The following is a 13812-nucleotide window of genomic DNA, read 5'->3' as shown; positions in this document are numbered from 1 at the left end:
ACAATCACCTTGAAGGAGCAGAGATGAAGCGCTGGCACTGCAGGCTTTGTTCATAAGAGCGTGGCGGGCTTGTCGGACGCGGATGTGGCGATATGCTCTAGGCAGCCTCACAAACAAATACGGGGCACAAATTCCATTATCCTTTGCTCGTTGCTCCTACTAGCACCTGTTGTGTTTTTGAATGGGCTGGTAGGCTGGCATTAACACTGCTGATGTCAACCAGAAGTGATGGATTGAAGATGGCTTTATTCTGGGAGCAAGGAGATTGGGGGTTTGGAAGGGGGGCTTCTCTGAGACCTTTTCTGCACTGAGAATATGCCCCATCTCACCACTCCCCTGGCAGTGGGGCAAATTCCCATTTCCACATGACATCGTAGCCAGGTAGGGCCATCCCTGTCCTGGCCCAAATCAGGCCATCCTGGGGCAAGGGAATGCAGGTATATCTTTTTTTTGACCCAAGCACCGATGGGGCTTATGTTGAGCTTGGGCCATGGGGACGGAAAGCATCAGGCCATCCTGGCCCACCTCCTCCCCACCCACAGCCATGACTATGGCATCCTGGAAGAGACAGAAAATGTCCCAGTTGGCTTCACCACACTGTGAAACATGGTGGAGCTATGTGGGGCATTCTTTAAAAGAATGGGGGATTGTGTTGCAATGCAATACCCCATTCTTAAAAATCAAAATCAGCCCCCACATTGCCCCAAACACCTGGCAGCAGCTCTTTGTGAGATGGCAGAGTGCTTTCTTTAAAGCTTTCTTTGAGAGCCAGTTTGGTGTAGTGGTTAGGAGTGCAGACTTCTAATCTGGCATGCCAGGTTCGATTCTGTGCTCTCCCACATGCAGTCAGTTGGGTGACCTTGGGCTCATCACGGCACTGATAAAACTGTTCTGACCGAGCAGTGACATCAGGGCTCTCTCAGCCTCACCCACCTCACAGGGTGTCTGTTGTGGGGAGAGGAAAAGGAATGGGAAGGCGACTTTAAGCCGCTTTGAGCCTCCTTCAGGTAGGGAAAAGCAGCATATAAGAACCAACTCCTTCTTCTTCTTCTTCTTCTTCTTCTTCTTCTTCTTCTTCTTCTTCTTCTTCTTCTTCTTCTTCTTCTTCTTCTTCTCCTTCCTTCCTTCCTTCCTTCCTCTTCCTCTTCCTCTTCCTCTTCCTCTTCCTCTTCCTCTTCCTCTTCCTCTTCCTCTTCCTCTTCCTCTTCCTCTTCTTCAAATGGTTAGACTAGAGATCCACAACTAGGATTCCAGGAATTGCAGGGGTTACATGAGAGTTCAACAGAGTGGTGGCTTCTAGTGTGAAGAGATGGGTTTGATTCCCTGCTCCTCCACATGCAGCCAGCTGGGTGACCTTGGCTCATCACAGCCCTGATAGTTTTATTCTCACATAGCAGTCCTGTCAGAAGCTATCTCAGCCTCACCTGCCTCACGGGGTGTCTGTTGTGGGGGAGAGGAAGCAAAGGCGACATGGAGATTCTTTTGGGCAATGAAAAATGTGGCATAAAACCCAACTCTTCTTCTTTTTCGTTCTCCACAATGAAAATAGTAAATGATTGATTAATTAGCTGGCTCCAGGATCTTACTTCTATACCCAGTTCTCTGAAGGGGACTTGCCACCTGAGAGTCCTCAAAGCCTGGAAAATATTTCTGGTGTTTCTCCAACACCAAAAGGTTGAAAAAGGCTGGGTTAGGCCAATAGTTCCATGTTTTCCCCTCTCATCTTTCTTATATTTCCCTTAAGGAGGGAGATAGGTGACCAGTGAGGTAAGATAACACTGATGAAAGAAGAGCCACAGGTGAGGGCAACCAATGGAGGACAGTATTCCCTGTTCCTCTAAAGCCACACAGATGACCATTTCCGCACTGGGAACTTCAACTCCCAAAGCAGGAGCACAAATCCAGGGCAGACAAGGTGCACTGGGCCAAATGTTCCCCCATGTAAGATTAGAAAGTGGCAAGGAAATCTGTCCCAACTCAAACTCCAGCCTGCAGCCCAGTGTGAAGCCTCCGGGATACAAGAAACAACTCTTCTTCTTTGGAAAGGCTCTATTCTCTTTATTGGGAAACTCCCTCTTTATATTTCCTCCCTCTCCCATGATATTTCTCGGCACAACTGAGATCCTCCCTCCTCAGAAGCAGAATTCAATCCAAGGCAATGTTTAGAATTCTGTTTTTGTTTTTTTTTCATTCCGCCTACAACACAGGCATTTGATTGCCCTGGAAAACCTTGATCATATAGATCTGGGCACTTTGAATAAATACAAATTAAGACTGGCAATCCAATAACAGATTGTAAACAATACAGTTTGGGCAAAATATTGAGCAGCATTATGGCAAAGAACCCTGCAGGCGCCTTCAACTTGTTTGTTTTGATGTGAGCTCTGGAAACTTTAGAACTCTTTGTGGCAACAAAATAACATGGATTTTTGCTAATATTTAATTAAGATAAGCTGCTTTTGACTAACGAACACAAACAAATCCTTTTATTAGGAAACCCTGTCAATGAATAGTGTGGCTGAAGGGATGGATATAGTTTGCTTCCATAAAAATGCAGTTCAGATAACTATGTGCTTTCAGTCTTTGAAAGGGCCTTCTTTTATAGCATACGCAGGAGGACTGTTTGGTATCTAGGATGCCCATTGTCACTGGGGAGCAAAGAGTAACTCCGATTTAGGATCAACAAAATGTCCTGTTGTCAAACAGAAGGTTTTGCAGATGTCATCCCATGATACAGTTACTCTTTGCTTCCCATTGTTTCCTTCTAGAACCAGGCCAGTCTTCAGGTTCAGGATTAAAGTCACAGAATCCTAGAGTTGGAAGGGAACATACAGGCCATCTCATTCAACCCCCTGCTCAATGCAGGATCAGCTTAAAGCACCCATGAAAAGTATCTGTTCAGCTGCTGCTTAAAGACTGCCAGTGAGAGGGAGCTCACCACCTCCTTAGATAGCAAATTCTACTGCTGAACTACTCTGAGAAATCCCCCCCCCAGATATCTAGCTGGTACCATTTTACACTTAGCCTAAAGCCATTACTGCAGGTCCTATCCTCTGCTGCCAACAAGAACGGCCCCCTGCCCTCCTCTAAGATGCTACCTTTCAAATCCTTCAACAGAGCAATCATGTCACCTCTTCAACCTCTTCTTCCCCAGGCTGATCATTCCCATGTCCCCCTGCCTTCCCTCACAGGATTTGATCCCCAGGCCCTGGATCATCCTCATCGCTCTCTTCACCCTCTCCATTTTGTCCACCTTCTTTTTGGAGGCTGAATCAATAGCATCACTGAGGACAATCCATCTTAATGATTGCTTAGCAAAAGTTAGGATACAAATGCTTTCCTTCTAATACTTTCCAAGCAAAGAAGGGTGTGATAATCCACTTTCACTGGGATGAAGGAACTGCCTTCTCCAGCTTCCCGGGTTATCTGACCAAACCGTGACATTCAACTCCAGTTTTCCCTGCCTTTGGTGATTCTAAGAGTACTCACTAATTAGGATAGCCATTCTCCAGTTGAGAACTCAACAAGCAAACAAAATCTGGGATACACAGTAAATGAAAAACACGAGCAATCAAGGGACTGTTCTATTATTGTACAAATTTACAGTATTGTATGGTTATTACTGATTAATGTATTTATGATGCTGTATAAATGATATATTTGCACTTTTGGAGGCATTATTCACTTTCATTTTAGAGCCATTATTATGCAGCTCCCTTTTTTCTAGTGTTCTCCAAGTACAGCCTGAAGTTATTTCAGAATTACAACTAATATCCAGACTACAGAGTTAGTTCTGCTGGAGAAAATGGCGGCTTCAGAAGGTGAACTCTAGGACAGTGGTCTCCAACCCCCAGGCCGTACACCGGTACCGGTCCATAGATCAGTCGGTACTGGGATGCGGCTCCTCCTCGTCCTCCTCCCTGGCTGCTGCTTTGGGGGCTGCCCTGCCACTCTGCTGCAGGCTCACCTTTGGTGCTCTCCAGGGGCCGCCATGGTTGGGACTCCCCCTCAGCATGGCACTGCACAGCTGCTGCTGGCAGCACCCCACAGCGGGCGGCGGGAAGTCAGGGGCGCCAGCGGAAAAGTGGAGCAGGAGCTCAGGAGGTGGTGGTAACGTCACTCAGCAAAAGACTACCCCCTCCCGGGCCTCAGTAAAATTGTCAAGCATTGATGGGTCCCTGGTTATAACAAGGTTGGGGACCACTGATCTAGGACATCCAGTTTCTTTCCCTCTTGATGCCACCCTTCCTGAGCTCTGTTCACTAAATCTCCAGATATTTCCCAACCTAGACATCACAACTCTACATACTAACTGTAACTCTGCATATTGATTCAGGACAACCTACCTTTGGAATATTCTCCACAAGTTGCCATCTCCAGGTTTGAAAATACCTGGGGATTTTGAGGGGTGGAACCTGAGGAGGGGCACAATGTCATAAAGTCCAACTACCGAAGTGGCCATTTTCTCCAGGTGAACTGATCTCCATCACCTGGAAAGAAATTGTAATAGCAGGAGGTCACCACCACCACCTGGAGGTGGCACCCATACTCCTCAAGGAGGTGGCAGTGATATCTATATGGTTCTTTTTAAGGTGCCAAGTATAAGTTATTTCATTCTCCTGCACTTTCTCTGATTTTATTTCCCAATGATTTTATAATTAGTAATTTTGTAATTAGTATTGTTCGTATTTGATTTTCTGGTGGTTCAGTCTTTCTTGTGAGCTGCCCTGTGGAATTCATTTGGAAAATCAGGATGTAAATAGATTAAATAAGTGTTCTAACATTGTTTAAGTTATCAGGTTTCTAACAGGTAAATAGTTCAGTAGACCTGGCAGCATCAGAATTTCTGGACTGTCGAACTCAGCACATGTTTAGAATAATCTGATTTTCAGATGCCATCTACTTAACTGTGACTAAGTTCTTGTCTAACTAATTGTGAAGGTTACCAGGTTATTGGTCTCATTCGGGGCTCACTCTGGTTTTTGAGCAAAATTCTATGATGGGAAGCAAATTCTACCATAAAGTCTTTTCACCCCCCAACATCTCCAATGTGCTGACTTCACTTCTAGGTGATGTCAGCACTTTGGAAAGCCCCCAGAAACCTCCTCCATCCCCTACTGGCAGCTCCAATGCACCTGACAAACCTACTCATTGCTCTGTGGTAGATTGTGGTGTGGGGAAATCAGGGGAGTTAGTGAAAGTCTTGATCACGTTGCCTGGAGGAAACAACTGGATGGATAAGGGTGAATAATGAGAAGCTAAGACCCAATAAAGAGCCGCTTGTGGCGCAGGGTGGTAAGGCAGCTGACATGCTGTCTGAAGCTTTGACCATGAGGCTGAGAGTTTGATCCCAGCAGCCGGCTCAAGGTCGACTCAGCCTTCCATCCTTCCGAGGTCGGTAAAATGAGTACCAGCTTGCTGGGGGGTAAACGGTAATGACTGGGGAAGGCACTGGCAAACTGCCCCGTATTGAGTCTGTCAAGAAAACGCTAGAGGGCATCACCCCAAGGGTCAGGCATGACCCAGTGCTTGCACAGGGGATACCTTTACCTTTTTAAGACCCAATGATAATGAAGTACTCTTGGTTAGCTGCTTGTCTAGTTAAGGGTCAGGAGTTCAGCTAGGCCTTGGTTAAGTTGGCCTCTCCTGAGTGAACAGTTTTGCAGCTTCTGGGGTCTTACTCATGGGCTTAGGTATGCAGATCCAGGTCTCTACTGGGAGATGTTGCACCTTAACCCTACAGTCTTATGCAGATCGAAGCTTTGGTGGTTAACCAGCTGTAGACCTTTTCTGAACAGCAGGGTCCATTCACAGTTATCCATTCTTTTGCCACACACCTGTTAGACACTCATTCACTGTGTGTGAAGCCATTGCTGAAGAACATTCAAAAGCTTCATCTAATGCAGTGAGTCACCACAAACTCTGGACTGATGCTCACAATACAGCATTCCCCCACCCCCACCCATGTTGTCCGATCTGTTGAGTTCTCTCTGTGCTGAAACTTGGCTGCTATATAAACCTTAAGTTTTAGGCCCCTTGTCTAATGTTTTAGGCACCCTGGTCTTTTCTTAAGTTTGGTCCTGTTCTACTTTAGTTGTGTAAATATGTGCATTACCCCTGGGGTTGCCAACCTTCAGGTGGTGGTTGGAGACCCCTGCTATAACAACTGATCTCCCGGCAACAGAGACCAATTCATCTGAAGAAAACGGTCACTTCGGGAGGTGGAGTCTATGGCATTATAGCCCTTTGAAGTCCCTCCCCTCCCAAATTCTTCCGGATCCACCCGAAAAATGTCCAGTTATTTCCCAACCCAGAGTTGGAGATATGAATCGCCTCACTTCATTCCCCTCGGTTAAGTTTATATTAGGTCCATGGGTGGTGGTGGGGCGGTGCTGGTCACTTTTATTATTATTATTATTATTATTATTATTATTATTATTATTATTAGATTTATTATTGTTAGATTTATTATTGTTAGATTTATTATTGTTAGTTTTATTATTATTAGATTTATTATTAGATTTATTATTAGATTTATTATTATTATTAGATTTATTTCCCGCCTCTCCCGACAGGCTCGAGGCGAGTCACAACAACTAATCCCATTAAAATTCCCATTAAAATATCAATCTACTAACATGACGGCTAAAAATACCATCCCTCCCCCAATTATCAAAGAGGTGAAGAGGAAAGGATAGGGGAGTAGCGTATCCGGGAATGGTTTATTAACTGCATGTTAATGTATTGTTTTACATTGATGGTTTGGCTTTTCTTTTAAAAAAGGACTAGAAACTGCATCTGAAGTAGCTATATCAAAACTCAGGGTATAAATAATTGAATGAGCAGTCTAAAAGGCTGCAGGAATGCTTTTGTATTCTGTTACCCTCATGCATGCATACATACACTTATCATAGTACAGAATGTGGTTAATCAAACATATGTACTTTGTAGTTCACCATGGGTTTCCTAAGCATGGCACAATATGAATTATTTAACTAGATACTTAACCCAGGCATTGATATTAGAATAGCGGAGGATGAAATGTCCTGAAGATCCTTTTTCAGTGTTCCAAGATTTTTTTTAAAAAATTAACCATTCAAGTCAATATGTCTGCACTTTGATCACCCAGGTTCAGACGGTAAGAGTGCCTCAGATACTGAGAAATGCCTTAAGTGGGCCTGCGTAGGTTTTCCTTTGTGAAACACAGGAAGTGAATTATTTCTTTCAGCCACTGGTGAAGCTGGCTTTTATTTAAAGACCTGGATTACTATCAGTGTGTGTATATGCAAACACAGACATATTTGGTATGTATCTATGCCTAGGTACTAACTTCAAGCTAGGAATGAGTGATTTGTTTTAGGATAAGCCTGAAAATACTCAAATCAATGCTGATTTAAATACCTTTCAGGCTTATCGAAGCCAAATCACACTTCCCATCAGTTTAAAAGAGCCAAATCAGAAAAGCCCAAAGGCCTATTATGCACGGCCGCTGAAACGGCGGCATAAAGAACGTGGAGGAGGAAGAGGCGAAGCAAACTGCTTACGCACAGGATGGAATGCAACGGCGGCAAAACCCAGAGTATCCGATTATGCACGCAGCTACTCTGGAGCCACTTCTGGTTGTGCCCTGGTCCCGGGAAACTCCACTTTCTTCCGCATCTCACTAACGTGGCTTTTTTGGCGGCATACATTGACTTTGCACCTGGTTGCCACCTGCAGCGTGCATAACTGGTGATTTTAGCTGCCGCCATTCAATGCTGAATGCGGACCTTCCACTCCGTGCATAATGGGCCAAAGTATTTCAGGCATGATTCGGTTGATTGAGAATGACCCTGCCAAACAGCTGATCCTGAGAACCAGCTGTTTGGTGGGGCCTTTAAATGTCTCCGCTGCAGACCTGTCTGAAGCTTTGGAGAGTTGATCTGAGTTTCACTGAATCAAGAAAACTTGAATTTGAAAACTGCTTAATTTTTCCTCGGTGCACATCCCTAATGCACGCCAACCATAATTACTGCTAAAAGGAAAGGGGAGAAGCAATGGAAGCCCCTTTGAGTCCCTACTGAGGAGAAAGACAAGGCATAAATGAAGTCAATAACTAATTTGATCCTATTGTTTTATGGGTTGCATATCACCTGAAGGGCCTGCAATCATCAGATCTAAATCAGTGATATTTCAGTAACAGTTTGGATTCTGCTGATCATTTCCTTGGGCAAAACTAGAAAAATTCAACCAATTGGCTAATAAAAAGATGTAATTTTTGTTGTTTATAATTATTCCAATTTATTCTGTAGATATTGCCTTCATATCTGTGGTGTACAAACATAAACCAGAACAGGTTCTGGATAAGCAACATTTTTTTTTCTTTTTGAACAGCCCGTTTTCAAAGTTACTTTCTTCCTCAGTGGTTGTTATTTAAAACACATTATTAATACTTAATAACATTAGGAGCTGACTCATTCTTAAGTAGGTGGAAGTTTGCTAGTTTAACTTAAGGAAATATTACACATTTAAATATTTACTAATACTTTGTAATAATGTTTTGTTTTTTTTAGATGAAAATCACTAAGGAAGAAAGCAACTTTGAAAACCGGGCTATTCAAAAATATATTTTTTAATGTTTATCCAGAACCCGTTCTGGCTTATGTTTGCACACCACAGATATGAAGGCAATATCTACAGAAGAAATTGCAATAATTATAAACTAAAAAAGATTACATCTTTTTATTAGCCAGTTGCTTGAATTTTTCTAGTTTGGACTATCTCATTCGGCCAGCCCTCTTTGATCGTTTCTTTTGGGGGCAAGAGGGAGTAATTTTCCACCCAGTTCCTCTCCTCACAGCAGACCTCTGACTCTCCCTGGGGGCCTTCTGGCCATGTAGCATTTTTAGCTGCAGATGGAGGGGGGAGGAGGCAGAGAAGGCACTTTCCATTGACAAAAACCCTCCTGTGTCTTTAGCAGACTGAAGGGACAGTCCCCTATTATTGAGAGGTTAAATTTGAAGTATTTCACCACCTTCCTTTTGACGCATAACTCATTCTGGTTAAAGGCTCTTCTCACAGGGCTACAGGACCATGGCTAGCGCTTAAAACCCTTGAGCCAGGGGTGGGCAAACTGTGGCCCTACAGATGTCCATGGATTGCGATTCCCATGAGCCCCTGCCAGTATTTGCTGGCAGGGGCTCATGGGAATTGAGGTCTATGGTCATCTGGAGGGCCACAGTTTGCCTACCCCTGCCTTGAGCAGTTATTTAAAGCTCACCCATCATTTTATATGGCTTACTTCAGTAGCATTAGTGTTAACTGCATCGCACTAAAATGCATCCCATGGTTAGAAAGAATTGTTGCTTTATTTGACTTAATGGTAAGGAATTATTTATTATTCTAATTTCTAAAACAGCTCTTAAACTGCAGCAGGAGGGCAAGTGAATCCTATGTGGTTAGTCTATGTACAGTTTGATTCTCCACTCCTCCACAGGCAGATAGCTCGGTGACCTTGGACTCATCGCAGCCCTGATAGCGTTGTTCTGACCAACCAGTTCTGTCAGAGCTCTCTCAGCCTCACTTACCTGACAAGGTGTCTGTTGTGGGGAGAGAAAGGGAAGGCGATTGTAAATTGCTTTGAGTCTCCTTCGGGCAATGAAAAGGGGGGGGTATAAAAACCAACTCTTCTACTTCTTCAGTTTGGCAATTTGTGGTCACAATAAGACATCCTTAAAACCAGAAGCTAATACCTTGCTAGTTTATGAGGTCTCATTTGATCAAATGAACGATCCGTGTCCCAGCACAGTACGCTCATCCCTCTATTGTCTTCAAAAAATACATGATTTGCTAAAGAGGCATGATGGGAATAAAATCCATTGTTATTTTGTAAGGTGCAATCAGACTATTTGTTGGTTTCGGTAAGCAATTTGAAGCAATGCCTGGATTCCTTTGTGCCATTAAAATAGTTCTCTTCTGCATATTTTCTCCCCCAGGCTGACAAAAAGGAAAAAAGTAACACATTGAATATTGCGATAGACAATATGTGCAAGAAAACAAGAGACCTCCGTCGGCAGGTAAACTCCCCTGGGGCTAAATGTGCTAACTGAAGATTTAGGTAAACCACTGTGCGGGGTGGGGGGGGAGTATTTATTCTTTAGTGATAACTTCAGCATGCAACAAATACAAAGAGTGATTTTAGAACTGCAGAATCACCCAAAGTGCATAACAACACAAAGGTGTTGATCATGGCCCTTGTTCAACACAGCAAAAAGACTTTGAATACAATCCTGTGTGGACTTACACAAGTCAATTGAAATCAGTGGGCTTAGAAGATTGTAGCTCTGTTTACAGCTACCCTATTAATGATTCAAACTATTGTCAGCCCAGCGCTAGATCACACAATTTGATGGCAAATTATGGAATGCCAGTCATTTACTTAAATAGGACATTGGTGTCAAAACCATTTATCTGCCAATGTATCTGCATGCCTTTGCCATGACTGTTGTGACTCCATTTTATTTTTCCTTGCTGTTAATGCCTGCTTAGATCTGCAGTGGCTGGTATGGTTTCAATGAGGGTTCAGAAGGTGGGGAGTGCGATGTTGATATCTGCCCCTCTGCCATTCCATCAGGAGGAGCAGGTAGTAAATCTACTTGATTGCCTGGGCTCAGGTTATCTCCCTATCCTTGGAACCCAGGCAGGGATGCTTTGTCTGGTGGCTAGTTTCATTTTGGCATGAGAAACAGCCAGAGGGAGTGTCATTAGGAGTTTTCATGCCTGAATTTGGAATGGGGTGAGGAGGCTTAGGGATATAGGGATGCTTAGAGATGTAGCCACACCAGTTTTAGCAAGGAACTAGAGATGTGCTGTTTTGCTTGTTCTAGAATAAAGAGATTTCCTTCATCATCTGTAGCCCTTTCCTATCCGGCATTGTTGAGTTTCAGACAACTCTGCCTGAGCCTTACAGACACTATTAAGAGAAATAGTGAACAGAAACAAGAGTTTTACTTGCTTAAACTAAAAAGCAAACTTACAAGCATACCTCCACACTTCCTTTTGACCCCTCTCCCCAGTTTGAATCTTGGTGCATTATACAACATACCAGATCCTGCAGTTTCCCAAGCGAAGATTCCCATGCAAAAATATGCATAACAGCCTAAAAGCTACAGGCATTTCCTAAGAATACACCAGCCAAGCAAGGTCAAGATGATAAAACACTCTCAAAAGATATAATGAAAACAAGGCTTCCTATTCTAAAAAGAACTACTGCACAGTTAAAGCAAGGCAAAAATCAGGTCAGTGGAACATCACATGGCAACCATGACAGCAGGTCAAAAAAAGAGTACGTGGCAAGATCATGAGAAAAGTGAACCTGTGAACAAGGCCTTGACAGCTAAAGGGCCTCTGCAATGGATTGTGCTTCCCTTTCTGCTAGCATTTCCATTGATCCAGGAGTGAGTGGTTTCAATGAGTCTTATACAAACACAAGTGCTAGTAGCACAAGAGGAAACACAGTCCAAGGTAGAGACTACCTAGTTCACCTAGAATCCAGGCCAGGGGGGTTTAAAAGTGAGGATAACAATTCTTGATGGGTATAGAAGATGCAAACACTATACTGGGATTTGAGGATAGGGACCACTTGGCCTCAGAAATGCCTAACCTAGTTCATACATGTGTATTTATAATAGCGAAAGAACAAATCCATTCGAATTGCAGTGTAGCTGGTGAGGGCTCATGCCTAGGAGAAGCTAAGCTTGTACAAAGTAGCTACACATGTCAAATCCTGGGTGAAATAACCACACATCAAAGATCCAAAGAAGTTCATGTAGCAACTATGTGTATTTGTACTGGAACATTGTTTTCCTCCATAACTGACCTGCAGCGGTGGGTTAACGAAGGAACATGCATTTTAATGCCACCCCCTGTGCAAAAGCCTTGCCAGTATCCCTTCTTTCCTCAGCCCTTGCCTTCTACACAGTCTCTGAACAAAACATAAAATACTCCTCCCCTGGAGACTGAATGATGTGTTGTTGTTTTCAGGAGGGTTTTGAAAGCTAAAATTCCTGTGTGTCACATGGGCTTCCTGGCTATTGATAGATTTTCAGTACGTGCTTGAAACAATATACCTTTGATCATTAGAACACTGGATCGCAAGACGGTAATATCTAATTTTTCCAGGAGTCTTGTTCATTTTCTATATAGTTTCAGTGCTTTCAGTGTCCTAAATACATTCAGATCTCTTTATTTGTCTTCAGGTACTTCCTTTTAACACAAATGCATACATTTGGGGGGGGGATATCATTTCAGGAGGAGATGATATTCTGAAAATATGATGTGACATACATGTAACATTCCTAATGTTTGTTTTTTCCCATTTCACTTAACTAATCCTGCATTTGGACCACTATAGTTGGGGCAGGCAGTGTAATCACACAAATTGATATAGATAGCTCAACACTGACAATTCTGCTAGCCCCATCCAGGCCTGTGAGTGTTGTCAACATTAACGAAAGCCTCCCTCAAAGAGAGCTAAAACTTGTGTCCATCAGGCAACAGGAGTCAGGCACTGCTCACTCTCCAAACCTGTCTCAGCAATGGAGTCTATCTCACCCAGACCCTTGCAATTTATGCTCTTTGCCCATGCACAGAATAATTTCAAAAAAGAACACAGTTTTGTTATTGGCAAAATAACAGTATTTCCCCTAACCTGAAATTCTATTTACCAAATTCTATTTACCAAATGGCCTCTGCTTCCCCACCCCCCTCCCTGTTTCCTGGGAAATGGGAAAGCAAGGTAGTTGTTTAATTGGATTTCACATTTGAAGCCAAAACCTTGCAAGTTGCAAACCTGCAATGCAATGTCATTTGCAAAAGCATTGCAATGAGTGGATATAAAGCACTACAGCTCCCCCTAAAGTGTTTTTGCCATTGGGCTGCAGAGATGCCTCTTCTTCCTCCTTCTTGTTGCCCTGGAAAATAGAACAAATGGCAGGAAAGAGCCCTAGAAGAGAACACAGGGCCATTCCACACCCAGAAAATAAAGTGAAAGGCTTACCTTTTGCTGATGCCATATTTTTGACATTTTACATGATGTTGTCAACATCCAGCATCCCAGCAGCAAACTGGCAGCTACATCCTCCATTTTAAAGTGCTGGTTGCTGCGAGCGAGAAGAGAGCATTCAGCAAACACACACTAAGGAATGTTGTGGAGGCAAAATAGTACTATCTTCACCTTCAGAGTCCACCCTTGCACTTACCTCCATCTCCCTTCTCTTTTATTTTTAAGCAGACTGCCTGGAGCAACAAATACAATTCAAATTACCCAAGCAGAGAAAAAAAACAAAAACAAAAAAAACACCTGTTTACACAAAAAGCATGCCACTCTACCCCCCTCCCCCCCCCAAAAAAAAGAAATCAGGAACAAAGTTACTTTTTTAAAACTTCGAGGCTCAGAATTCCAAACAGGGTGGCAGTAAAGTAAACACTATGCATCTATGATTAGATACATAGGGATAGCAATGGAGAAGTTTTACTTTAAAAAAAATGCACCTCAGTCTCTTTCAAACAGGGAGAAAGGTGATTGGCTATCTGGCTTGATTGACAGGTGGAAGAGAGTCATATGCATAGTGCATTTCTCTCCTCCACCATTTCAAACAGGCATACGGAGTCCCAAGAAGTGTGAGAAGGCAGCAGAGGAGGCAAGAGAAGGTGAGAGAGCCAGGAAGTGAGGAATGGCCAAAGGCGCAGTATTTTTCCAGCATTATGTCATGGTGCTGGTGTAACACTATTTTTTTCAATGTGCGGAATGGCCCACAAATTTGCCTTTGTAGC

General features: G+C 43.3%; 1 protein-coding gene across 4 annotated transcripts in view; it reads left to right on the top strand.

Annotated features, from left to right (window-relative positions):
* Positions 1-13812, top strand: part of CTNNA3 (catenin alpha 3) — a 1001628-nt gene that overhangs the window by 508442 nt on the left and 479374 nt on the right. For all 4 annotated transcript variants that reach the window (XM_077350757.1, XM_077350756.1, XM_077350758.1 and 1 more), the window contains one exon: positions 9975-10055. In XM_077350757.1, the coding sequence (XP_077206872.1) occupies positions 9975-10055 (81 nt within the window). The remainder of the gene's footprint in view (positions 1-9974; positions 10056-13812) is intronic.

Source organism: Paroedura picta, chromosome 8, assembly GCF_049243985.1.
Source record: "Paroedura picta isolate Pp20150507F chromosome 8, Ppicta_v3.0, whole genome shotgun sequence".
NCBI classification, from domain to species: domain Eukaryota; kingdom Metazoa; phylum Chordata; class Lepidosauria; order Squamata; family Gekkonidae; genus Paroedura; species Paroedura picta.
Note: the sequence above shows the minus strand (reverse complement) of the source record. Positions and strands in the feature narration are given on the sequence as shown.